The sequence below is a fragment of the Caloenas nicobarica genome, chromosome 5 (assembly GCF_036013445.1).
Source record: "Caloenas nicobarica isolate bCalNic1 chromosome 5, bCalNic1.hap1, whole genome shotgun sequence".
Lineage (NCBI taxonomy): Eukaryota > Metazoa > Chordata > Aves > Columbiformes > Columbidae > Caloenas > Caloenas nicobarica.
Window position 1 is genome coordinate 3347109 of NC_088249.1, and position 26150 is coordinate 3373258.

Sequence of the window (26150 nt, forward strand, 5' to 3'; positions counted from 1 at the left end):
CAGGAGCCCAGCTCCCCCAGGCTGGACGGGGCTCAGATGTGGTGCAACGTGGGAGCACAGGTTGGTAAAGCCTTTAGTCACCGGTACCGAGCCATCCAGCGGCTCCTGACAGCACGGAAATGTTGTTTTTCCCCTTCTCCCTTTGTAAGCCTTTTTCCAGGTCACCCATCGGCAGGACCCGCAGAGTCCCCTAACCACTGGGGACACTTCTTGGAGCCTTTTCAGCCCCTCTAGCTCCAGTTTTCCATCCCAGGGCTTTTTGCTTTTTCCTTTCCCTTTTCATTCTCTATTAGTGCAACAACCCCGCGTTTTGAGCCCTGGCTGGCAGGCGCGCGTACGTGGAAAGGCAAAGTGTTTATGGAAGGAAACGGCATTTCGCTGGGGTTTGGGCGATGTTTTATTCACGGTGTTGGGAGGGCCGATGGACGGTGGGTGCAGGGAGCCAGTGTGCACAGAATCATAGAATAGTTTGGGTTGGAATGATGATTTAGAGCTTGGAGCTGGTGGGAAGGTCCTGCAGGAGCTGTGCTTGGTCAGCCTGGAGAAGCAGAGGGGGATCTTATTGATGTATCTGATGGGGGAGGATAAAAAAGAGCTACAAGAGGCAACGGCCATGAGCAGAAATACAGGAAATTCAATTTAAATGTTAGAAAAAGCTTTTTTTTTTTTTTTTTTTTTTTTTTTAACCAGAAGCATGGTCTAACCCTGCACCACGTAGAGGTTGTGTGGCCACCACCCCGGAGATAACCAGCCCTTCTCCGAGCATCCTGTGCTGGGCAGGGGTGGGATGGGATGATTTGGGAGGGAGGGTCGCACCACGCACAGCGAGGAGATGACGCTGCGAACACCAGTCTGTGCTGGACCCGGAGCTGAGAAAATACGGAAAAACCTGGGCCAGAAGTCACGGTTGTGTCCTTGTCACCCCCTGTGGCGAAGAGCCGCCTCAGAGCATCCTCCCCGCCTCGGCTCTGGCCCAAACCATGTCTGAAACGTGCAGATTTTAAGCCTAGAATCAGCCCAGCCTTAAAACCCGACCCAAGCGTCTCCACGCACACTCCAAGGCTCTTGGCCAAGCCGGTTCCTGCGTGTGCTCCACAGCTCCAGCCCCAACTCCTGCTGATTTCAATAGAAAAAAATCCCGTCTCTAAATAGCTCCCGGGGTGTGGGCGTCCCAAAGGGGCAGTGACGCGGCTGCGTGGGGAATGCCGGGGATTCGGCAGCACCAAATTCCTGCCACGGGCTTTATATAAAGATAATAACCCCCCCTGCAGAACTACGTATCCCCTCCCCTCCCCTCTCGTACCCCACGGGGCCGGCCAGTTATTTTATTCTATTATTTTTTCTTAAAGTACGAGGCCACCTGCCAAAAAAAAGCGTAAATAAGGAGGCGCCACACCCCAGTGTTACAAAACCTTGTATTAATCATCTCCCTTCACTTTCAATATGCCGTTGATATGAAATATAGCCATGATTCCTAGTTACATGGGAGGAAATGAGTAATAAATACATTGGAGCAAGTGGAAATCACGAAGGGTGTTTTCACTGGGAACAACATTTGAAAACTGTACACTTGCAAAGACCGGCATCTCCAAACATTAGTATTTCTTTATATCAGGAAAGCTTTTACATGTAACAAACATGCTATTTCCATATATGACAAAAAAAAAAAAAAAAAAAGCTTTAAAAAATATGCATTGCTCGGCAACATTAACTAGGCAAAAATAGTTCTTTGTGCACTAACTTTGTACAGAAAAACCAGGACTAAAGGCATGCATGTACAATAAAAGGCTGCCCGGGAACGGCATGCAACAGAAAAGAATTCAAAGCTTTTTAAAGTAAGCTTACAATATGCATAAATACATAAGGGTTATATATATTAATAAGGGAGGAAGTATTCTGTTTAACATTATTAACATTCCTGTGTTTTTTTTTTTTTTCTTCCTATTCCTCCCAGAGGAATACACATTCACCTTTAAGTAAAGATAAAGGAATACAAAAAATAAAACTCACTTTTGCAAACTCTGATGACTCGTATAAAATCAACTTTAGTGTTATCGTCGCTGTGTGCAAATTATAGACGTTTGCAGGACCCACTTTCCATCAGGCACATTCAAAAAAAGCCAAACTTGGGGCACGGCCGCACCCCGACATGGAGAAAGGTGACAACAGAAAGAATTTCCCTAAGTGCTGACCAAACTCAAGCTTTGCTCCACGTAAAAATCACAGTTTTGGATTTTTTTTTTTTTTTTTCCTGCTGGATGCTGGCCGGGCTTAACCCCCTCCCCCCCATTTACAATTTTTTGAATGAGCTGAGCAAAAGCAAGGCAAAGCCCAGCTCAAGTCCAGTCGAGCTCAGGCCTTGGCCCCAGGGAGGGGAAGGACACCTTGAAAGAAAAGGTGTATTTTTGTTATTTTTTTTGTCTTTTGTTTTTTTTCTCTCTCTCTCCCTGGGAGCATCCGCCGGACCCAAGGCCACTTGGGCGCTGAGCTGCCCGGCCCCCCCGCTGCAGCCGGGGACGGTTCGGGGGAACAGCACCAGTAAAAGGTCCCCGGCGGGTGCTGGGGGGACTGGGGACAGCGGGGGGGATGCCCACCCCAGGCCAAGGTGACACGTCCCTCGCCACGACGCGCACGTGGTACAAAAACAGTTGCACGTGGGGGTGAATGGGTGAATAGAAAAAAGAAAGGCACTGCCGCTTTATTACTAAAGATTTGACTTCACAGCCTCACTCATGCAACTGTGTGGGTTTTTTTTTTTTTTCTTTTTTTTCTTTTTATAAATATTTTTTTTTCTTTTTTTTTTTTTTTAAATTCTTAGGCTGGAGCTCTGCTGCCTGCACTCAGCACAGGCACCCAGAGCCAGGCAGAACACAACTGAAGCCACTTTTTTTTTTTTTTTACTTAAAAAAACCCAAGAAACGGCAAACACAACTAAGTCATTATTAACCAATATACTGTCGATGGAAAATAAGCTTTTTGGTTTTTTTAACAAAAGGAAAAAAAAACAATTGAATTATTTGGTGGTTGTTAATAACAGACATTATCATGGTTACCAGCCATAGCAAGTTAATAGGAAATATATCCAAAATAATATCTCTCAGCAATCAGATAACCTCTGTTTCTATAGTCAGCGAGGGAATAAATAGAAATTCAGCTCCCTAAATATATTTGAGCCTTCCCTGGGGAAGGCTCCTGCTACGGCTGTTGTGTTCACACCTCAGTTTCGGACACCCCGGGGTGCTCGGGGGGGTGACCCAGGTGTCCCCACCCCGGTCCCCACTTCACCTTCACCTCCTCATACCTTGTCAAACCTCCCTCGCTTTCGGGTTTTCCCTTCTACGCTCCCCCCTCCCCGCACTTCTCCCCATCCCATGCCAGCCAGAAAACAGGACACCAAGGAACAGCAAACATTAAACATCGCATTGGGCACTTTTTTTTTTTTTTTTAAAAAAAAAAAAAAAAAAAAAGAACCTAAAAGTGCTGCACTGCAAATGGATTCACACATCTCCCATCCCCGCCAGTTCCCCTTTGCCCCCAGCCCTGCTCCGGTCGGTCCCAGCCCATTGGCGCTCACCGTGTTTTGGGAATATCGCCGCTCCCACCTATCACCTCCCTTTGTTAATTAATTTTATCATTTAACCACCGGGACCAGCGGGAGCGAAGCCGTCGCTACGCCCAGCATCGCTGCGGGTGCTGACGGCTTTTCTGGCCCCGGTGTCGCTTTGAGCCCAAGCTTGAGCAGCGCCGTGTCGGATTTACCTGTTTAATGCCCTCGGACCAAATTTAGCTCCCTGTTATAAAAAGCAACGCAGCTGCGCCACTGCCAACCACGTCTCCTCCCCGGCATATGTTTCATACCGAGAAAATGGGGCCGTGAAGCTGCATTCTGCTGCCCTTTGGGGCTTGGTTTTTATTTTGGTTTTTAATTTTATTTGACTAAATAAAACTGCACGCTGACTCCCAAGCCTCCTTCATCCCTTCTCGGTCACCCCAGGGCTGGAAAAGTCCCTCATTGCTGGGTTTGGGCAGGCGGGGGGGAGATGTGTAAAGCCACGGATGCAGCATCTTCCCGGTACCCGCGCAGGCAAGGCAAGAGACACAGAAACTCACTCAGCGTCCCCCGGCTTTGCCGACATCCCCCGGGACCCCCTGCCGGGCGAGATGTCCCCCCCATCCCTAAACCCCAACCTGCATCGGGGCCGCAGGGATGGGGGGACCGACCCCATGCCTGGCAGGTGCCACCGACCCTCCGCTGCCCCGTGCACAACGCTGCCTCGAACCTGCAGATGCTCTTGGCTAAACTGAAAGGAAATTTTGGGGTTATTTTACTTTATTTTTTTTTAAATCTGGGCTCGCAACGCAGCGAAACTCAAAGGATGGGACCACTGGCCCCGAAGGCTCTGGTGGGACAGGCATATCCTCCCCAAAGGGGTTTTTTTTTGGTCACACACACCCATATGATATTTGATATTAATTCGTATCCTTGTCCAGAAACAGGGTTTGCCCACGGCGCTCCGGTGAACCCCCCATTGTCAGCACTCTCCTGCCGCATCCCCCACACCCTCCCCATGCGTTTGCATCATCATCATCATCATTGATTTTTTTTTTTTGCCATTTTTTTTTTTCGCCCCCCAACCCCTTTAGCATGGATGTAATAAATGACAACACAAATTCCAAAGTCTAATGATATGTTCACAAGGACAATCTACACATTCACGAAATTAAAACAGGAGAGAGAGAGAAAGAGGAAAGAGAGGAGAAAGGATGCAAAGCGCTCGCTGAGGCTCCCGGGAAGCCCCGACCTCGCCGCTGGACCCGCAGCAGTTGTTGTTCTCCCGGCCAGCGTCCCCGCCGCGACGCCTTCTAGATCGTGGAGGTTCGGTCGACACCATCTGCAAGGGGGAAAGGAGGATTAGGAACAGCCCGCGGTGAACGGCCGGTACCCCCCGAGTCGGGGGCGATGGACCCCCAGAGCATCCCCAATTCATGGTCCTTGCGGTGAGGTGGCACCACGGGGCCATCCCCCTCCCGCCATCTCCCCAAGGGTGTGCAGAAGGGTTTTGGGGTGTCAGTTCTCTGGTGGTGCCTCTGTGCCACCGTCTGTCCCCATGGCAGCCCCCGCCGAGTCCCTGCCCCAACACCAGTCTGGGCATCCTGCCACGTCCCTTTCCCAGGAGCTGGGGGGGTTTCTGGGCAGCCTGGACTCGCCACAAGGTGGGTGCGAGTCTGGGACCCCCCCACAGCGAGACAAGTTCATGACCCACTGCCCAGGTGCGGGGTGACGGGGACGGAGGCGGTTCCAGGGGGGACCTCGCCCCCCAGCAAACCCAGCCCTGCAACGCCTGCGCTGCAGAATATTCAAAATTTTCCTCCAAGGATAATGGCAGGAAAAAAGGTCTCCAGGGGTTGTTTCTTCCCCCCAAGAGGCCCTGTCCCCAGCGCCCTGTGACAGCAGGGACACGTCCAGCCACAGCCCCCAGCCCAGGAGCGAGGGGTCCACGACCCATCCCAAAGCCGCACCAATGACCCCGCTGCCAGCAGCCCCCATTCCTTCACCCTCGCCAGCACCAGCAGCTCTTTTGGGGGCAGAAATCAACACCCCAAACAGCATTTCCAACCCTCCAGCCCTTAACCAGCCCTGGCCACCCCCCGTCCCCAAACCAAACCCCCATATCCAGAATGGAGAGCGGCGGTGGGGGGGCAGCCCCGGACACAGCACCCCCTGTTACGCTACCCAGGGCATCACCACCACCTCCCTCCTTAAGACTAAAAACAAACAGGTTTGTTACGCCTTTTTTTTTTTTTCTCCCCCGAAAGGTTTATTTTTTTAAGAGCTATTTATAGCACGACCGGTTTGGAGAGGCTTAGGGTATGTGACCTGGAAAAAATAACTCGGAGGAACAGTACCCTGCAGAGGAACAAGACAGCTAAGCCTCGCCTGGGCACATGCTGGAGAAACGCTTCGGGTGACACAAGTGTCCTTGTTTTCCCGGCCGGGGATGCTGCAGTGGCACTGCCAGGGCCATGCTGCCTCTCACAGTCCTTGCTCTGGCGTCCCTGGCCCTGGGACGGGCTGTGGCATTGCTGCCCGGAGCTGCACCGGTGCTGGGAACCCGGCGGCACGATCCTCCCCGAAGGATCCCATCCTCAGCTGTTCGACGCAGTCCGGGGGTTGCCGGGGGCGAGACCCCTGCTGTTTTTTCGGCAGGGTTTGGGCGATGCTGGCGGCCACGCTCATCCCATCGCCGAAGGGTCATCGTCCGTATTTTGGGGTCCAGCGCGTGGGCAAGGGGCAGCGGGTGCTTCTGGTACTGGTGATTTTTGCCGTGCCAGCCTCTCCATCACGCTGCCGTTGCCTTTTCCAGCTTCCCTGCCTGTTTTTCTGCATCATCCTCCCTCCCCGTGCCCGCTCACGCCGGCTGGCACCCGCAGCCGCCCCACGTGCCGGGAAGGAGCCGCCGGCACCCACGGCACAGCACCCAGCAAGCCTTCGGCCTCGGAGCTCCCGCACCCCCCCGCCAAACGGGGGACACTGGTGGCAGAAAGGTAAAATCCTCCAGAGCCCGTGAAACACCCGAGCGCTCCGGTGGCAAGGGCTTTATCAAGAAACTAGTAATAGATTAGCGAGCTAATACTAGTTATTATTAGCAAGCTAACTAGTGGCTAATAAGCACGGACTCCACTAGTGCTGGGTGCTGTGTTGGGTTTTACCCCTCTGTCCCGGCTGCCTCACCAAGAGAAGCCAATGTCCCCATCCAGCTCCCCTTGGGAGCATCTCCGGGAGCATCCCTGCATCCAGCCCCGCCGCCGTCCCGTCCCCTCACAGCCACAGCCTGTCCCAGCTTTTTGGGGGCCCGGGGCAGGTGGCGGGGGGCTCGGCGGAGGCGGCGTGGACGTGCTGGAAGAGCCCGAGGAGGAGGGAGTGCTCACCGCTGAGCGCGTGCTCCGTCATGCTCAGGCACAGGGACTCCAGCCTGTTGTTGATGTCAGGTTCTGTCACCGGCACCTGGAACTCTGCAGGGACAAAGGGACACGAGACCTTGGTCAGGGGATCCGGCAGGGACCCTGCCTGCCCCCCACACCCCCGGCCCGTGGGTGCATGTGGGGTAGGAAACCACCCGAAAGATGCCCCAGGAGGGTCTGACTATGGCAGTGCTTTGCTTCCCAATGCAATCACCTCCAGTAAGGGACATTTGCAAAAAATAGTCGTCATCCCCCTCTTTCTTATCAATAAGGGGTAAATCTATGGGGAGTCAATGGCATTGCAGTGGAAGGTGGATGGAAATGAGAGGTTCAGGTTAGAGATGCTGCAGGGGGAGCTGGGGCGAGAGCCGGACCCCCTGCCCTTGCACAGGCCCTGCAAAAATCTCCTATGTGTCTAAAATGTTTGAGCAGCCCCAGGGAGCAGCGGGGCCGGGAGCTGCCCGTGCAGGCAGCGCGCAGGCAGGGTGACACTCGGACGTGGGATGGCAGCACAGACCGGCAGAGCCACCAAACGGCTCTTCCCTGGCCAGCTTGGCCGCCGCTTGGTCGCCCACATCCCTGCTGCCACGTCCCCGGGTAGGGGGTGAGCATAAAAAAAGGCAGTCTGGTGTGCTGCAATGCCCTGGTCTGATCCTACAGCACCAAAACACCCTCCCCTTTGCAGCAAAAAGCTTTGCAAATACAGCTTTTGCCACTGATGGACAACATCTCCTGCTGGCCACCAGCTCACAGGAACACGGGATGAAGTCCAGGAGGGCTGAGGTCCCCACAGCCCAAGGAAAAGTGTTTTGGGAGCCCAACCCCACATTATTGCTTATTTTCCTCGCGACTTGGTCTGCATCTTCATCTCCCTAATCCTCCGACGTCCTGATTTACCACAGGCTAATACGCAAAAAAGAAACCTATTAATTCTCCTTCAGCGCCTGAAGAAATGTGCCCTTGTCCTGGTGTTTAATCAATACTCAAGAACAGACACTGCTTTTGCTGTACAGGACATTTGCCACCTAAATTATGCAGTTAAAACACCGCAGGCAGACGATGCAAGGGGAGTTGCCAAGCTGAAACCATGCTGGAAGCTTATGCATGAGTTTTAGTTTACTGGGGGAGTGTAAATCCCTGTCCTGAAGTATAAATTGTTATGGTGAGTCAGTTGGTAAGAAAAAGCACATTTAAAGGCTAATGAAGAGAAGAGAAGGTTCTGGGGAGAGCTTATTGCAGCCTTTCCATGCTTAAAAGGGGCCGATAAGAAAGATGGGGACAGACTTTTCAGCAGGGCCTGTTGCGATAGGACAAGGGGTGATGGGTTTAAACTAAAGGAGGGAGATTCAGGCCGGACATGAGGAAGAAATTTTTGCTCCTGAGGGTGGTGAGAGCCTGGCCCAGGTTGGCCAGAGAGGTGGTGGATGGACCATCCCTGGAGACATCCCAGGCCAGGCTGGACGGGGCTCTGAGCAACCTGAGCTGGTGCAGATGTCCCTGCTCATGGCAGGGGGGGCACTGGGGGAGCTGGGAAGGGCCCTTCAACCCAAACCGTTCTGTGATTCTATGAAGGGATACAATGAGAAAAAAACCATGAATGTCCTCATGGGACGGATGCTCCAGGTTCGGGGTCAGGTTCAGCAGGAACTGCTCTGAATCAGAGGATGCTCCTATATACGGGACCATATTTTCGCTTTTTTGGGAGGAAACACCGACATGGCAACATTTCTTTCTATGTGCGTTGTGAAATGAATTTCCCTCGAGTGCAAGAAGGCAGTCCCTCCATGCCGGGAGCAAGAAAGGTGATGGAACAGCTACTGCCTTCCCCGCCTGACATGAATCCCACAAGCAAGCCAGAACGGCGCCAGCACTGTTATATATAGGGCCAAGATGTTATATCACAGAATCACAGAATGTTAGGGATTGGAAGGCACCTCTGGAGATCCCCCGGTGCAACCCCCCTGCTAACGCAGGGTCACCAGAGCAGATCACACAGGTCGGTCCAGGCGGGTTTGAATGTCTCAGAGCAGGAGACTCCACACCCGCTCTGGGCAGCCTGGGCCAGGCTCTGGCACCTCAAAGTAGTTTCTTCTCATATTTAAGTGGAACCTCCTGTGTTCCAGTTTGAACCCACTGCCCCTTGCCTTATCAGGTCAAAAATCCCTCCAGTGACGTCTCCGGTTCAGTCATCCCGGTAACCCAGCTGGTGTCACAGACACCCGGCTCAGGCTGCGGCAGCCGGTGCTGCGAGCGTGCCTGCCAGGGTGCAGGAGCGTGGCTCCTTTCACGCGGCCTCCCTTTGTCGTGCTGTGCTGCAGATAAGCCAAAAAAGCAAATTTCTGCTTCCTACCTGGCTGCTGAAACATCAGCATGGTCTGCGGGGAGGTGTGAACCGGCAGCGAGCGCGTCCTTTGCACCGAGCTGTGGCTCCGGCTGGGCATGCTGTTGCTGCCCCCGGGGTTGGCAAACCAGAGGTTCTGCGGGAAGGAAACAAGAAAATGTAAAGGGATGTAAATCAGAGGCCTCCATGCCATGTTTTTATAACCCCCTTGGGCTCATTTCTCCTCTCTCCACCTCCCGGTTTGCCTCCATCCTGCCAGTCCCTTTTCCGCACCCAGATGCACGGAGAGAATAAACTCCTTTCGCTTGCTTGACTTGAACTAAAGAATAAAACACAAAAAAAAGGAGCGGGGGGAAAAAAGGGAGAAAAAAAGGGAGAAAAAGCTAAGGAAGCTTATAGGAATGGAAAAGCTGGAGAGACGGTGAATGCCGACCAACCTGTCTGCCTTGCTTGAGGATGGCGGGGCTGGCGGCCGGGCTGCGCTGGGGGGTGCCCAGCAGCCCACTGGGACCCAGCAGCCCCAGCCGGGCCGTGGGGAGGTTGCGGGACGGGAGCTGGAACTGGCGGGGGTTTCGCCGTCCCAGTCCTGCCCCAGCTGATCCGGCTGTCGGTAAGGAGTTGGACTGGCCAAAGCCTCGGCTGCGGAGAGAGAAAACACGGAGGGTGAGACGGACCGATGGTCGCCACCCCAATGGCACGTACTGACGCTCGCCACCCCTAGTTGCACCAGGGGAGGTTCAGACTGGATCTTGGGAACAATTTCTTCCTGGAAACGGCTGTGGGGCATTGGAACAGGCTGCCCAGGGCAGTGGTGGAGTCACCATCCCTGGAGGGGTTGAACAGAGACGAGGTTCTCAGGGACATGGGGCAGTGCCAGGGTGGGTTAACGGTTGGACTCGAGGAACTTGAGGGTCTCTTCCAACGAAATGATTCTATAATTCTATGATTCTATGTCCCAGACCCCAAGCCCCTGGGTTCACCAGAAGCTCTGCTCCTGCCCCAACCCTTCCACCCCACTGCTGATGTCCCTTCATCCTGCATGTGCGGTGGGAAGGAGGTTTGGGCACATCACAGCAACTTCCCCGCCATTCTTCCCATCTACCAGTCACCTTCCTGCCCTTCTGCAGTTCTCAGATTCACATTATGATTATTTTTTTTAAAATTTATTTTACTCCTGCAAAATGGATCTGTTCTTAAATGCAAACTAAAATAACACAGGTAATTCCCTGGGTGAGCTAGTGACATCTGATCTCTTGGGTGTTGACTTAAACTCATCATGCCTTTGAGCTGAACAAAAGAGATCTCTCCTGTGTGGATTCTCTAGTGCCTGCTAAAGGTTCAGCTCGTGATGTTGGATTTTTTTTACTGGGGATGCGTGAAGGGTTGGACCTTCTTCCCTTCCAGAAGGTTCATTTTATGAACTTGGTCCTCTCTGAGATTTCTCAAGTTCTGTAAAACCAGGTTAAAATGACCTAACAAGTCCAAGATTCCCTAGCGAGGGGCTGAGCGAAAGGCACGTTCATGCAGACAGGGACGTGCTCTGCACCTCCTTCCATCTCGGCACCACAAACCTTCACCCACCTCCCTGCGCTCAGAGCAAAACCATGCGGACCTGAGACCGTGTGGCCACAAATGTCCTGAAACACCAGTCTCAGGACACAAAACCATCTTTCCTCCTCCTTGGGGATGGTCACACATGTCGCCATCCCTCCCCATATGGATTTTTCCACTTAAAAGCAGAGGGTTTTAAGGGTAGGAGAACTCTGCAAATCCACCGCTGCGGTTCCTCTTACGCTCCCCGTCCCCCCCTGCCCTTCTCCAGCACTTCATCACCCTCCCAGACATTTCAGCTCATCTTCCTCCCAGCCTTCATCAATCCTGCTTGGGTGGGTGGCTGCAAACGTGCTTCAGACAACATTAACACGCTGGGATCCCAAAACCGGATTAATTTATTAGGCAGAAGCATGACGGGGTTTCTTTAAACCTCGTCCAAAAAACTGCTCTTGCCATTAAGTCCCCAAGAGAAAAGCAGGACTGGCTATGTGCTCCTTCCTCGCCCGCAGCTTCCCAGGAGCACAACAAAATGCAAACCACCCAAAAGCAGCAGCGAAACCTGGGAGCATCCCGGGCGGCCCCAGGAAAGGGACTGGGATCATTTCAGACCTGGATGTGCAGCCAAACTGCTGCTCCGGTGCTGGCCAGGAGCAAATGGGTCCATCAAAACCCTCTGCTCTTGTCTGTTCTGCTTCTGATCCTGCCGTGAGCACTGAAACTGCTTGTTTTTTTCCATTCCAAAATATTTCATTTCATGGCACTGGGGAACACTGGCTCTGTATATGTTCCTTCTGAAGTCACATCCCAGCTGTCCCAGTGCTCCCAGTTACGTCTCAAGTCTCTCAGTTACCTCCTAATGCTCCCGGTTACCACCAAACCGCTTTCCTTTCGAGCAAACAAGAACTTGCACAAGACTGCAATAGAACAGCCTTAGCAGAACAAAACAAAAGGCTGATGCTCTTGTTAAAACTGAATCTAAAAATAATCTGTTCTTGCCATAACCCTAATGCTTTCTAGGATCACCCAAAATCCGGCGTTACCTCAGAAGTGACCAAATACGGTGTTCACAACACATCCCCCCCAGGCTTTCTGACCACAGCCCCCCCGGCTCTGCACCCTCTGCAGGCTTCAAGCCTTTTTTTTTTTTTTTTTTTTTTGCCAGTTGACAGCTTTTTGGTCAATCTCCAGTGCTGATGTAATTAGCAAAGGGCAGAGCTGGCTGCCCAGTGCTGGGGATACGCTGCACAGCTGGGAAGCGCCGGGTTCGGAGCCAGGGGAGACGAGGTGGGAATCAGTGGGGACAGCTCTGACCATACAGGCAACGGCTGAAGTTTTACTGCCAAAGCTTTTCCAACCATGATTCTGCCCAAAACACAGCTCTGAACCTGGCAGGATCCGTCCTTCCCTGTTGGGAGACACCGGTCCCACTCCAGATGCTCTTGCCAGTCTCCCCCAGCTGCTGCATCCATCCCTCCCCTCCCGAAATCCTGCGTACCTCCTCTGCTGCCGATAGCCCGACAGCTCCAGGAGGGATTTCCGAGGGAAAGACCGAAAGAGTTTCTGCACCTGCTGTTTCCATGACAGCAGCCGCTTCTTCTGGATATCTGTAAACGCCTGCCCCCAAAAAAAAAAAGAAGAAAAAAAGGAAACATGAATATTTTACTGGACGAAGCGAGCGGGGATGCGTGTATGGGTGTGCATGTGAAGAATAAGTCCAGAGGGAAACTCTGGTCTTGCTCAAGGATTTACTCATCTCAGGTGGAGAAAATGCTCTGGCAGCGTCCCCTGTGCCCCAGGGCAATGGCCCAACTTTGTCCCCAAGGCTGCCACCCCCCTGGGCAGAGCGGGGCTCCCCAAAAGCCTCCCCACTGCCCCTCGGAGCCCCAGCTCCCCGTTCGCTGTGGGGGTGCGAGCGCAGCTCCCCGTGGGGTTCGATGGCTGGTCCCTGCTCTGTGGTGACACTTGTCACCTGGATGTGGCTCTAGAACATGCCACCAGGGTTGGAAAATGCTGGGATTTGGAAAGCAGAGCTGCTCCGCGGCATCCCGCGTCCTGTCGTCCTTGCTGGGGTTGGGCAGAGCTCAGGTCTGTTCCTGGCACCCACGGCTTCTGTGGGATGTCACCCGGGGTGACCCTGTCACCCCCCCAGGCTCCCGGCGAAGGTCACCCATGCAGGGGACAGATGTCTTCCCGAAACGCCCCAGATCTCCAGGCAGGTGGGGTGGGTTACAGGGACACCCACGTGCCCGCCACCGCTAACTTTAGACACCCAGCATCTCCGTGCCACCGGCGGAGGGGAGCAGAGGTCTCTGGAGGACAATTTGGAGGCTAATTAGTGCCTGACCCGATTGCTGTGAACCCCCTCCAGAGGGGACGATCTTTCCTGACACTGATTACACCGGAGCTGGTGCAGACGGTGGCTGGGGGACACAGGCTGGGGTGACACGGTGTCACCACGTCTGTCCCAGGCGCTCCTGGAAAACGAGCCCCTCGGCAGCTCTGTGTCCTCCTGGCTTCGCTCTCCAGCCCCGGGCATCTGCTCCCACCATCCTCGCTCCGCCCTTGTCTGGTATCCAGCTATTTCACCTTGGTTCGAGATCCCCTGTGCTCTGCACTGCAGAGATGCACGGATCAAACCTTCGCACAAACAGCTCCGGCACCGGCTTCAGCTGCAAGGAAAGGGGCTGCGAGCAGTTCCTCTCCCTCTCCCACATGCCCTGCACCACGTTCAGGGGTTTGCAGCCACCAGCCCTCTCCGGAGGAGATTTCTCTGTGCTTTGATAGCATATTTTTTAATAAACAAGTAACTGAGAGACATTTAAAGCCTGCAGCTCCTGCGAGAGGGTGCGCGATCTCCTCCTGACGCCTGCCATATGGGCAGGCCATGAGAAGCAGCTTGTTCTTCCAGGTACAGCCGGCACGGGCACGAAACGCTGTGGGACACCGGGGACACCGGCCATCCCTTGTCACCAGCCAGGAGCCCTGCGGCACAGCCTCGGCCATCCCGAGCCATCACCGGGAGCAGAAACAGATGCCCCCGTTGCAAAAATCCCAGGACCACGTGCTGCAAACAGGAGGTAGCAATGCCAAGGGATCGCCAGGGCTGTCTGCACGTTCACCCCGGGACTTTTCCTGCCATCCAGCTGCTGACCAGACCATCACAAGCCAGATGAATTTCCCAGCTCCAGGTCTTGGTAGTTAAGCGAGCGCTGGGGAGAGCAACATTTCCATCCACCACTTTGGAGCTACCGCCCGGTTCCAGCCCTGTTCTGTCAGAATTACTATTAATACCCCCCAAAAATATTTGTGTTAGAAACCAAAAGGTTGACATAAACAGACACTTTGGAAACAGTTTCTAAGTGATGAGAACAACAGTTTCAGATGATCCATCACGACTCACCTCATGGATTAGACATTTGTCTATGAGCTGTAAATAGGAACTTATATTCTCTTCGTCAGGTCGGGAAACTAACAGTTGTGTGCATACTGGAAAAAAAAAAAGAAAGAGAAATGGGCATGGGGGCACCGGGTTGATGTGTGGAGGGTGCAACAAATGCCTTGGATATCCCATTTACCTTCTCCCATGGGCAGCTCTTTTCATCAGTGAGAAAAAAACACCCTTCCCCAGTTCCTGCCGTGCCATCCTATATTTAGGGCCAGATTTTGTTCTCTGTTACACTGGTGTAAATCCAGAGAACATCGCTGGAATCACCAAAATTAGACCTGAGCAAATCAGGGGCACAAGATTATTCCCTTTTCCTAATTACAATACACCAAAGGCACCACTGGCTCAAGCTTCTGCAAATGGATTCCCACCTTTCCTGATGGATTTTAACCTCTTTTGGAATTAGTGCCATAAAAGCAAGTGGAAATGATTTCACAGAGAAATGACTCTCTCCTGTCGTAACCGCTGGCCAGGGATGCCTTGCGGTCCAGGACACCTCGTCCTGGCAAGGCTTGTGCCGTACGTACAGCTCCGTGCATGACGGAGGCGTTTGTCATGGGCTGAATTCATCAGTGGGTTGGAAATGGGGCCAGAAACCTACGTTTGTGCATGCACTCCATTAGCTGGTGAGAAATCCTGCACCAAAATTTTATGTAGAAAACATCCCATCTATTTTTTGCAAAAACGGGCTGAAATTGCTACAGGACTGATATCCCCCTCTACTCTGCCCTGGTGAGGCCTCATCTGGAGTACTGGCTCCAGTTCTGGGCTCCCCAGTTTAAGAAGGACAAGGAATTACTGGAGAGAGTCCATGGGAGGAACACAAAGATGCTGAGGGGTCTGGAGCATCTTTGTGATGAGGAGACACTGAGAGAGCTGGGGCTGTTCAGCTGGAGAAGAGAAGCTGAGAAGGATCTGATCAATGGGATCAATATCTCAGGGTGGGTGTCAGAGGACGGACCAGACTCTGTTCAGTGGTGCCCAACGCCAGGGTGAGGGGCAACGGGCACAGACTGAAACACAGGAGGGTCCATCTGAACATGAGGAGAAACTTGTTTGCTGGGAGGTGCCAGAGCCTGGCCCAGGCTGCCCAGAGCGGGTGTGGAGTCTCCTTCTCTGAGACATTCAAACCCGCCTGGACCAACCTGTGTGATCTGCTCTGGTGACCCTGCGTGAGCGGGGGGGTTGGACCGAGGGATCTCCAGAGGTCCCTTCAGCCCCAACCACTCTGTGATTCTTTGTGGCACCCCAATGAGTTTCTTTCTGCTCCTGGTCCCCTGTGCAAACCCTGCAGACGAGACTCCCCTCTTCACCAGGCAGATGTCCCTCCATGTGGTCAGCACCGACACCTCAAGTACCACTGACAAATGTTGGGACACATCCAAGCTCATACAAATTTACTAGAAGAGCCCTGTATATGGCACAGGAGGTCGGTCCCTACCTCACATCGCTCTTGTGCACCTCCCAGAGTGTTAATCCCGATGCAAAGCCATGCAGCCTGCACCAGGCACGGAACGGCACCCGAGCATTTTGGATGTCCTGCATCTAAATTGGGGCTTAAAAAGGGGCTTGGACTCAGGTGATTTGCACTCAGGATGGCTCATGTCCAGCTCATGCACCACTGCCACAGCAAGTTCGAGGGATGCTGCTGAAAACACATCCGGACCGGCAGGATGTCCCCAGGGCTCTGAATGGGAAAGGTGAGGTTGCTATCCGTCCCCAACCTGGGGCGAGGCAGCCCGTCCATCACTGCTTCTCCCCAAAAGTCACTGCCCATCTCCCCACTCACACTCTGGGGAGACCTTACTGCAGCCTAAAAAAAGGGGCCTAGAAGAAAGATGGGGACAGACTTTTTATCAGGGCCTGTTGCGATAGGACAAAGGGTGATAGGTTTAAACTAAAGGAGGGAGATTCAGGCTGGACACGAGGAAGAAATTGTTGGCCCAGGCTGGCCAGAGAGGTGGTGGCTGAACCATCCCTGGAGACATCCCAGGCCAGGCTGGACGGGGCTCTGAGCAACCTGAGCTGGTGCAGATGTCCCTGCTCATGGCAGGGGGGGCACTGGGGGAGCTGGGAAGGTCCCTTCAACCCAACCTGTTCTATGATCTATGCCTGTGGCTTGCAGCACCTCGGGGCAGGGCGCCCTGCCCTGAAGCAGCTGTCCCCAGCAAGGACACCAAGAAGAAGTGACAGTCGCTCACCTTTCCCCATCACTCTGGTGAACTGGCCGGGCAGGTCACCTTCGGGCAAAGGGGCCCCCCCCGACTCCCCCTCGCATCCCGGTAAATGGTGCTGCTGCATCCCCCCCGCGGCAGAGTCCTTGCAGTCAGAGCCTTGGCTGTCGGAGCCGATCAGGGAGGAGGGGTGATGCGAATCCGCGTCCCGGCTGTGCTCCTCCGTGCTGGAGTTTTGGGAAGAGTAGGCTTTGATGGGGGTGAGGATCATTTGGTGTAGCTCCTGCAGTGGGACGCGCAAGTTGCCACCTTCCAGGATGTCCTGTGGATTCAAGCGGAGAGAGTTTGTCTCTGCAGGGACAACAGGACAGCACCTGCAAATCAGATCCCACCCGAAAATCCCCAGCAAAGCCGATGGCCTTGCTCCTGCCCCAGGACCCCACTGAGCTCCACATTCAACACCCACGTTTCATACACCAAAAGCACAGGGTGAACCTGGAGCAGGGAGCTGCTGCAGGGACTGTGCCTCATTATCCGTGGATGTCTTCAGACCTCAATCCCCAGAGATAATTTTGCCCCATCAAGCACCGGGACCCAAACCCAGAAATAATGCAGCTTCGGCATTTCCAAATTTCCACCAGGAAGATGGGAACCCCATGAGAGCGACTGAGCCTGCGAGATTTCAACGCCCAGACCAGGGGTATCTTGCTCCTTCCCCAGCAATCCCATAATTGTGGTATTTCAGCCCTACTTATTTTCAGTTCTGTTTTTTAATGTCGACTTGTCTCCAGTTCCCAGCACTGCTTTCAAGCCTGGCTCTCCATTAACTGCCCTGCCCCAAAGAGCCTGCGACAGCATCCTTATCCCCTGCCACCATCGATAGGAAGTCCAGCACCACGCTGGGACGCAGGAACCCGTCCTGCAGCAGCAAAGTGGGGACGTGCCCGTCCATACTGGGACGGAGTGGGAGGGTGGATGCAGAGGGGAAAGGGAGGGTTTCAAGAGGAGCAGGGCAGGTTGTGGTCAGACGCAGAAGGGGAGACCATGAGGCTGCAGCTGAACTTATAGAATCATTTTGGTTGGAAGATCATTGAGTCCGACCATTAACCCAGCCCTGGCACTACCCCATGTCCCTGAGAACCTAATCTCTGTTCAACCCCTCCAGGGATGGTGACTCCAGCACTGCCCTGGGCAGCCTGTTCCAATGCCCAACAGCCCTTTGGGGAAGAAATTGTTCCAAATATCCAATCTAAACTTCCCCTGGTGCAACGTGAGGCCATTTCCTCTTGCCCTATGACTGATATCCCTATATATATAAATACACACACATCTATAAAACTTATATCCACATAGCAAAAATATTCAGATCCTGGAGGAGGTCCACCTGGGAGGGAGAGGATTTGGGTACAGACCCAGCCTCCCTCTTGGTTATGAGTGTGGATCATCCCTTTCCATGGTCAGATCCTTCTCATACATTGAAAATCTGACGGCAAATAATTGCATTTTGTTCTTAATGTAGCCTGGAGCAGAACAGCTCATCGCAGGCTCCTGCAGGGTCTGGCTCATGCAACGCTGCTTGGGAAGGGGCAGCTTTTGGGGTGAGTCCTGGCTGTGCCAAGGGGAAAGACAGAAAGCATGTGCACAGGCTGTGAGTGAGCCAGCCAAAGCCCTGAAATGGTTGCTCACCCTAATTCCTGCTGCACCCCCCAGCTCGTTCTTGGACGTCTTAGCTGCACTTCTCTCGAAGACCTGGCGTCAGTCTGCTGGGCACTATTTTTGGGGAAAAAAATCCTGCTCTGCTAACCAGCAGAGGGGTGGAGCAGCTCTTTCCAAGAAAGCAGCAATCTTTTAACAGCGAGACACTGCCCCGAAAAAAATCAAGTCCTACATATGCTCTTGTTTAGCTAAAAAAAAAAAAAATTGGATGGGAAGCGTGGAAAAAACAGAGACGTCTCCTCCCAAGTAAAGCAGCTCATGGGCAGCTCTGAGCCCCAGCAAAGCAGGACACGGTCCCACAGCCCAAATTCAACCCCCGAGTGCTCAAAAGCAGCCCCTGCCACCTCTCTCCCTTATTTTACGGCGTGCGTGGCTGGTTGTGTCAGCTGAGCTGGGCTTAAGCTCCCGCACCACGCCAGTCAATCAATACCATATTTCAAAACCCCGGCGGGGAAGAGGCCGTGCAATCGCCTGGAAAACACATTGCCGAGGCCAGCTCAATCCAGTGGGCTGTCTCTCGGATTTAATAGTTATTATTAATATACGGAGGTAAATATGGCTTTATTAGCTCCTGCCTTGCTCTGAGTACAATCCCATGTTATAAATAAATAGTGAAGCAGTGAGGTAACGAAAACACCAATAAATAGCAACACACCACATAAGTATTTAAAAGCCCCTAGTGGGAGGCTCTACAAGTTGCTGTTTGAAGACGGTGCAATTAAATATAATATAATATTGTGATAATAAATAGCGAGAGGTTGGGTGAGCTGCTCCCAGCCAGTCTGTGGTGCTGCTGCTTCTCTGACAGCCATTTCTGCAGAGTTTAAGCTTTCGTTGAAGGGACAAAGAAGCTTCTATTTGTTCTCCTTGGAAATTCAAGCTGTTATTCAGACACTGCCATGGGTATATTTGGCTTTTTATTCAGGGACAGATTGCCCAGATGATGCTCCGGAAAAGCACAATGGCCCTTGACCTGACAGATCCCATTTATTTTGGGATATCTCCAGTAGCAGAGAGGACCACGGCTGCTGCTGTGGCTGGAGCTGATCCTGCACCTCGGTTCAGAGGACGGGGAACCACCTTCCTATTGGTGTCACTGGGCTGGTGCCCTCCAGCACCCCAAGCTCAGGTGATCCTGAGCACCCTGGAGCCGGCCAGGGCTTGTACCAGTGCTGCAGGGTTTAACCAGCTGCCTGAGTGCTGGAGACAGATTAGGACCCACTCTGCAAAATATAGCCCCAAATAAAACCTGCATCTGGTACAGATGTGCTTGAGGCACCGTTCAGACATGGCAAAGCCAACAACAGACTTCTCTGCAAAAGATCCCAACAACATGTGTAACCGAAGAGTTCTTCACCCCAGAATTAATTCCTGGTTTCTTGAAATACAAAAGTGGTTGCTATTACTTACCCTTTCTAAAGATTTGAGTAGGTTTTGTCTCTCTTTTAACTTTTGGATACTGATGACTATCTTGTGTCTTGCGCCTTTGGTAACGTTCTGCAAAAAAAAAAACCAGCACAAAACCTGGCGTTAACATTTCCACAGGACAGCTGGCTCAGCCCAAATCCTCCCTTAAACGAACAGCGGCGATATAAATTAACCAAGTTTCCGAGTGCAGGGATTAGAAGGGGGTATGAAAAGCCACTCAGAGACTTGCTGAAGATAATCTGCCCCTCCCTGATACATCTCAAATAGTGAAAGTAAATGTGCTGAGCAGCCCTCTTCACCCTGAGGATAACGCAGAGATAAACGTGGAAGTGGGGACTTTTTCAAAGGTCAACAAGGCACTCGGCCACCAACCCCCACCCCGACTTTAAAGCAGTTGGGTACTGCAGACTGTGCCTCTGAAACTCCTGAACTTAACCCCAGCTGGAGAAAAAACCAAGTGCAGCTCCCAGTGATGGGACTTTCATGCTGGGACTCCAGTAAGAAATCCGGGACAAGGCCTTTTCCAGGTACAATGTGGTTTTTTTTCACTTCCCAAGACCCAATTTTCCTTTCTCTGTTTGCTTCCCAACCACCTGTGGGCAAAACACCTTCCACCTGAAGACCTAGAAAGAGGTTTTGGAGGCGTCTCATCTACCAAAAGTTGGGACCGCGGCTGATCCCTTTACGACCGATGCGGGACATACTTGTGCCTCGAGCTGGCATTCAGTGAGGGCCATCATCTCCTCGTACGTCATCTGCGAGAAGAGGGCAGCATACTTGTGCAGCCGGAGGCTCTTCAGCCAAGCTGGGACATCTGCAGCACAAAGGCAAGGGGATGAAAGCTCCTGTTTAGTTCATGACACCGCTTAACCACGCGCGAGAACGTCAACGGCAACACAAGGAGTTGATTAGGTGCCATCCACCACCCCACTGTTGCTTCAGACACCTTGCTGAACTTCACAGACCCTTTGGAGGACATAGTGCTATGGATATGGGTGGTAGGAGGAACCAGCCCTTGGATGAGGACACATCTTCAGAGGTCAGGTTTCTGCAGCTGAGACACCATGAATTAGCCCAGGAAGCCTCTCTGATCCAACCTCTATTGCTCAAACCAGCGTTACACCAAAAATAAAACCATTCCAGCTTGTCCCAGCGCTTGCTGCAGCCAGGACAAAGGGTCCCAGCAAGCTTGGTGGATACAGACCTAGCGAGAGGGACTTAACAAAACAACGTGAAGGCTTGGCCAAAAAACAGGTTGGCCACCTTGAGACAAACATCCACGTGCAGACAGTGCAAACTCATGACACCGCATGGGGAGTTGGCGTCACCCCACAGCATGGGCAAGCTCCTCACTGCCCTTTTCCGAAGCTAACGGTGGGGTTGAGCCTCAGAGGAGCAAATGGCCATTTTGCAGGCGGCAGACACACGAAGGAAGATGGTAAGTGCTGAAAATGTAAATGGTCACTTAAAGAGAAATAAAGAGATTCTTTTTTTTCGAGCACGGAAAAATGATGTGCCATCAACAATGGCCCCACAGACTGTTTCAGAAAGGTGACTTGTGCCCTCAAAATGCATCAGTTGAAATGACTTCTTCCTCCCCAGTCACTATCTGCAGCGTAGTACCTCTTGTGTTCAGCTGGATGGGTACCCTAAAATATTTTCATCCTCCTGACACGAATGTGGTTTCACAGGGAGGGAGCTGGGAGGGGGATCCTTCCTCTGCAACATGCAAAACACCACCAGATCCCATGATGGGGAGTCCCCACATGGAGAAGGCAATGGGATATGAGCCTCCCCAGCTCCAGCCTGCTCAGTTTTGCAGGTTTGGGGGCCCATGGTGACACCCCACAAGGGAGGCTGGAGTGTCTGTGGATATCTGTGCCGCAGCACACCACCATACACATGATGATGCTTTTGGTTTGCATCCTAAAGGCTTCACACGCTGTGCCAAATCAAGACCTGCTTTATTTAGCACCTACAAGCCAACAATAGCTCTGCCTCAGCCTACCCAGCTCATGAGCTCTGCTCCCAGCAATACCATTGTCCATTAGCCCTTGTCCCCTTCCCCACCAGCGAGACACCCCAGAGACCCGTCTCAACCTGCACCGGGTGCACTAACAGTGAAAAACCAGCATTTCAGCCCCAAACGCCACACCTGGAATGGAGAGAGCAGGTGGAGGCTCGGGAAATGTCTCTTTTGGGGCTAAATACAAATTAACTACAACACTTCCCCTCTCTTTGATCATTCCCAAGTCCATATAAAGGGGTACGTGTCGAGCGGGTGGTGGACCACAGGTCCCATGGCAGGAGAGCCTGAGGGGAAGGGTCGGTGGCTGGCAGCAAGGTCACCCTCATGGGGTTCCTCTGTCCAATGTGCCCACCAAGGCGGCAGGAGGAATATGGGCTTCCATCATTTTTGGGAGGGATTTTTAGCCACTGTGTGCTTCTGCTGCTGGGCTGGGGCTGCTATGGGTGCTGGTGCTCTGCTCGCCATCCCCAAGGCCACCATGAGGACAACCTTCACCGCCACGTCCAATAAACTTCACTAAAGCAGCCAACCTCAAAGGTTTTCTAGGCTGCTCTGACCGCAGAGTGTGAGGCCAGACTTGCTTTGGAAAGGGATGGGATGACGTGAGGAAGATGGTCCCACTGCTGGGGCACCCCATGGTGAAGGTCGTCTCTGTCCAGAAAGCCCCACACTGCTGAGTGCCAGATGCAAGTCAAGGATCGCCACACACCTCTTCCCAAACCACCACCTCAGCGCTGGAGGGGACAGGGCAAGATGGACCATTGGTTTGGTCCCCTAAGGCAACTCTTACGTGAGCCAGAAGGCTCCTGCTGCCTGGACTGACCCCAAATCCCACCACATCTGAGCAGAGGTGCTGCAAATAGCCCCAAAATGCTGCTTTTTGCTCACACTCTCTGTCCTCTGACACAGGTCAGGATTCGTGTTGCAGGGAAGCTCCTCAAGCGCTGCACAAGAAGTGATCAACCCCACACCAAACGTAGGGGCGAAGCAGTTACCGAGCATAGACGGGCTGATTTCCTAAAGTCCCAACATACAACAGCCTAAACAGTCCTAAAAACAGAGGTCTCTTAAATCAATCTGCTTAAAAAAAAAAAAAAAGCTATTAGCAGAAAACCCATTAAAAGCTATTAGCAAAAAGCCGTCTGTCCCCAGCGCAGATGGGGAGTGCAGGGACTGGCGGACTCAAATCTCAATTTCATTTTAACACAAAACCACACCGTTTAAGTGACGACACATTAAAAGTCGACCTGATCCCGTGTCCCCTGGGGACATCTGCCTTTGGTGCTCGTGTGTGCCGATGGCAAAGCCCACAGGGATACTTTCAGAAGAGAGATGCAACTTCATCTAGACAATAAACCCTTCAGAAAACCCACCTCCAATCTCTGCAGAGGGTCAGAGCGCAGGAGCACCCCTTCTTTCCCTTTGCATCAGCCCCTCTGGACCACCTCCCGATTTTGGGGAGCTATGACGGGGAAGATGCAACCAGGAGGTGCGAAGTCATCTCAGGTGATTTCGTGGTCATGGTCATGAGAAAGTCAAACTTCCTAACGCTCCCCATGGAGCAGTGAGTCACCCACCCACGGAGCTACTCTTTAATCACCGATTACTGGGAGCTAATTGCAAAGTCATGGCGTGGCTGTCAGAAACACTGCGTCTGATGTGAGCAGCAACGCCAGGACTTCCATGCTGCTCACATCCATTGTCCCCTGTAGGCTTTAAATACTGGGGATCAGCCGGTACATGTTTATCTGGGTGCTGGCATGGAAATTTAGAAGAAATTTAGAAGGAAAACAATCTACCCTGCCATATATATATATATATATATATATAATGTACAGGACAATGTATACACAGGACATCTCCAGAAGTGCCTGCATGGCACACCATGCTAAGCCATGGACATACAATCGAACCCCCCAGCCCTACCCAAACCCCGCTCCTGGTGTGCCCCGAGCTGTGCTCTGGGAAGGGACGGACGGACGGACGCGGTCTGCAGGGAACAAAGCGTCCACATCTTCTCCTGGAGATACCAGGGGCTGGGAAAAAGGTAAAAGGCACTTTTGGAAAGAAGATAAACAGGTGACATTAGGGGAGGTGAACTGTGAAGCCACATCAGATGGGGGTCTGTTGTGGGTCTGGTTGTCCCACCATCCTCCTGGATGTCCTGGAGAGTATTGAAGAAGGACCAAGCTGACCGGAGACGCGGGTGACACGAAGCCACAAGAGCCTGCAGGCGCTCGAGGAGACGTGGCTGCAATTCAGAGAAGGGACTTGGCAAAGCGAGCAACCGGTCTGGATGAAATAAGATGCAACCGAATAAATATGCACAAAGTTGTGCGTTTCTGTAGGAACAAGAAACGGCACGAACTAAGGGCAGGGAACGGGCAGTACTTTTTTTTTTTTTGCAGGAAAGCTGTGGGGATACAAGGGGTCATACATAGCCCGCGGTGGTGTGTTATTTGAGGACGATGAGCTACACAGCCACAGGAACACTGTAGAGCAAGCAAGTCTCAACTCTGCTCCTAAGTCCAGCTTTGGGCAACACACCTTCAATAAAATAAGGACTTTCTGGAAAAAACCTGGCGGAGAGAAGAAAGAATAACCTCAAGCTTAGAAAAAAACATCTGGGAAGACACTGGTTTCGTTCAATCTGAAGAAAATACAGTGGAGGGGGGAGGACACGACAGTCGTAGACACCAGAGGCTGCAGACATCTGTTCCACACATCCCTGACAGCGGGACTCAGCAATGGAAGGAATCAGGTTTAGAACCATAGAACAGTTTGGGCTGTAAGGGCCCTTCCCAGCTCCCCCAGTGCCCCCCCTGCCATGAGCAGGGACATCTGCACCAGCTCAGGTTGCTCAGAGCCCCGTCCAGCCTGGCCTGGGATGTCTCCAGGGATGGTTCAGCCACCACCTCTCTGGCCAACCTGGGCCAGGCTCTCACCAGCCTCAGGGCCAACAATTTCTTCCTCACGTCCAGCCTGAATCTCCTCTCCTTTAGTTTAAACCCATCATCCCTTGTCCTATCGCAACAGGCCCTACTAAAAAGTCTGTCTCCATCTTTCTTATGGGCCCCTTTTAAGCACTAAAAGGCCACAATAAGGTCTCCCAGGAGCCTTCTCTTCTCCAGCTGAACAGCCCAGCTCTCTCAGCCTGTCCTCCCAGCAGAGCTGTTCCAGCCTCGGGTCATTTCTGTGGCCTCCTCAGGTTTAGATATTTGCAAACCTTCCCTCAGAGAAAGAGGATGCTCAGGAGGGAAGGCCCAAGGAAGGGCGGCCACCTCCTCCGGGCAGGCTGCATGCAGCAGCAACGGGCTGTCTTAATACACGGAGTTAATTTAATTGATTATTGCTCACGGACAGCCTAGGCAATAGCACTTTTGGGGTGTGCAGATTTAGCTGTACAGATCCATTGCCTTGCACTGGAAAGTTTCTATCCACGCAGGTCCTGGAGCTGCAGCTGTGGATCACAGGGAGCCAAGCTCCCGGCGGTCTCCATCAGCAAAAACCCGGAGAAATGTCGTGTTAAACAGACCCCTCTGCACCACTTGCTCCCAAAAAGGGTCTTCCTTGTCTGACAGACTGCAGGATCCATCCCCAGGCACAGAAAGCCTTGAGGAACTTTTAGGCTGAGAAGCAAAGCCTGGCTCAGAAAACTCTCTACAGAGCAAAGCCCAGCCTGGGAGAGGGCTGAGCATCCACCCCATGGGGAACCGTCAGGGGGGTTTTCATGCATTTATTTAATGCACGTCAAAGTCATATAGTGCCAAGTCAAAGGCAGTTCTACATTACAGAGGTTTATACATTATCTAGATTTGCCTGTAATTAGAATAAAATCAGACCTTGTGACTATTTAAAAAATATGATTGTTTCCTTATTCTGATACATCATCAGTCTTTACACAATAGAGTTACTTTGCATTAATGAAAATTGCAGTTGATTAACTCGGTCTCTGATAGCTGCGGGTTCATTTTCAGTGATTTTGTCTGTTCACAGGAATATACAGTCTGTGTTTGCCGAGTTTTTATCTATTTATTTTGCTACAGCCTGAAGTTTGCTCTCCATCTTTGACTGCAGCAATAGGGTTTCCTTTCTGTCTTATTTACTAACAGGACCATGTATCTTTATCGCAAAAATATCTGTGAGACGTAGGTGTAATGGAAAAAACTGAAAAACACAGGATAAACTCACTGCAAACAAGCATCCTAAGCCAAAACTTGACGGGTACCAAACACTGCAATGGTAAATCACACGTGGCTTGCTAAACTTACGCTATTTTTCATTGTAATGAAAAAGAAAAAGAGTACCACACGCAGCCAAAAGCCACAGGCTATGGAAAAAAATCCAGCTTTTTGGAAAGCTGGCAGCTTGCAGGATTTTGGGACAAAACCAGCCCACTGGCACCCAACAGTAAGACATCAGATCAGGAGCAGCAGCTACTTAAAAGAAAATCCGACTTATTCCCCTAAATCTAAATTCCTAAGCCAGGAAGAAACACCA

At 52.3% G+C, this 26150-nt stretch overlaps 1 protein-coding gene across 3 annotated transcripts in view; it reads right to left on the reverse strand.

The window, feature by feature from the left end:
• Positions 1-1401: 1401 nt before the first annotated feature.
• The window catches only part of SAMD4A (sterile alpha motif domain containing 4A), a 109864-nt gene continuing 85115 nt past the window's right edge, over positions 1402-26150 (reverse strand). For 2 of the 3 annotated variants that reach the window (XM_065635972.1, XM_065635973.1), the window contains exons 5-12: positions 20326-20435; positions 19604-19690; positions 16505-16799; positions 14259-14344; positions 12354-12472; positions 9742-9943; positions 9314-9440; positions 5787-7014 (exon numbers count right to left, since the gene is read on the reverse strand). In XM_065635972.1, the coding sequence (XP_065492044.1) occupies positions 6821-7014; positions 9314-9440; positions 9742-9943; positions 12354-12472; positions 14259-14344; positions 16505-16799; positions 19604-19690; positions 20326-20435 (1220 nt within the window). In that variant the 3' untranslated portion in view covers positions 5787-6820. Of the gene's footprint in view, positions 4893-5786; positions 7015-9313; positions 9441-9741; positions 9944-12353; positions 12473-14258; positions 14345-16504; positions 16800-19603; positions 19691-20325; positions 20436-26150 lie in introns of those variants that run through there. The other variant, XM_065635974.1, reaches the window with a different exon arrangement.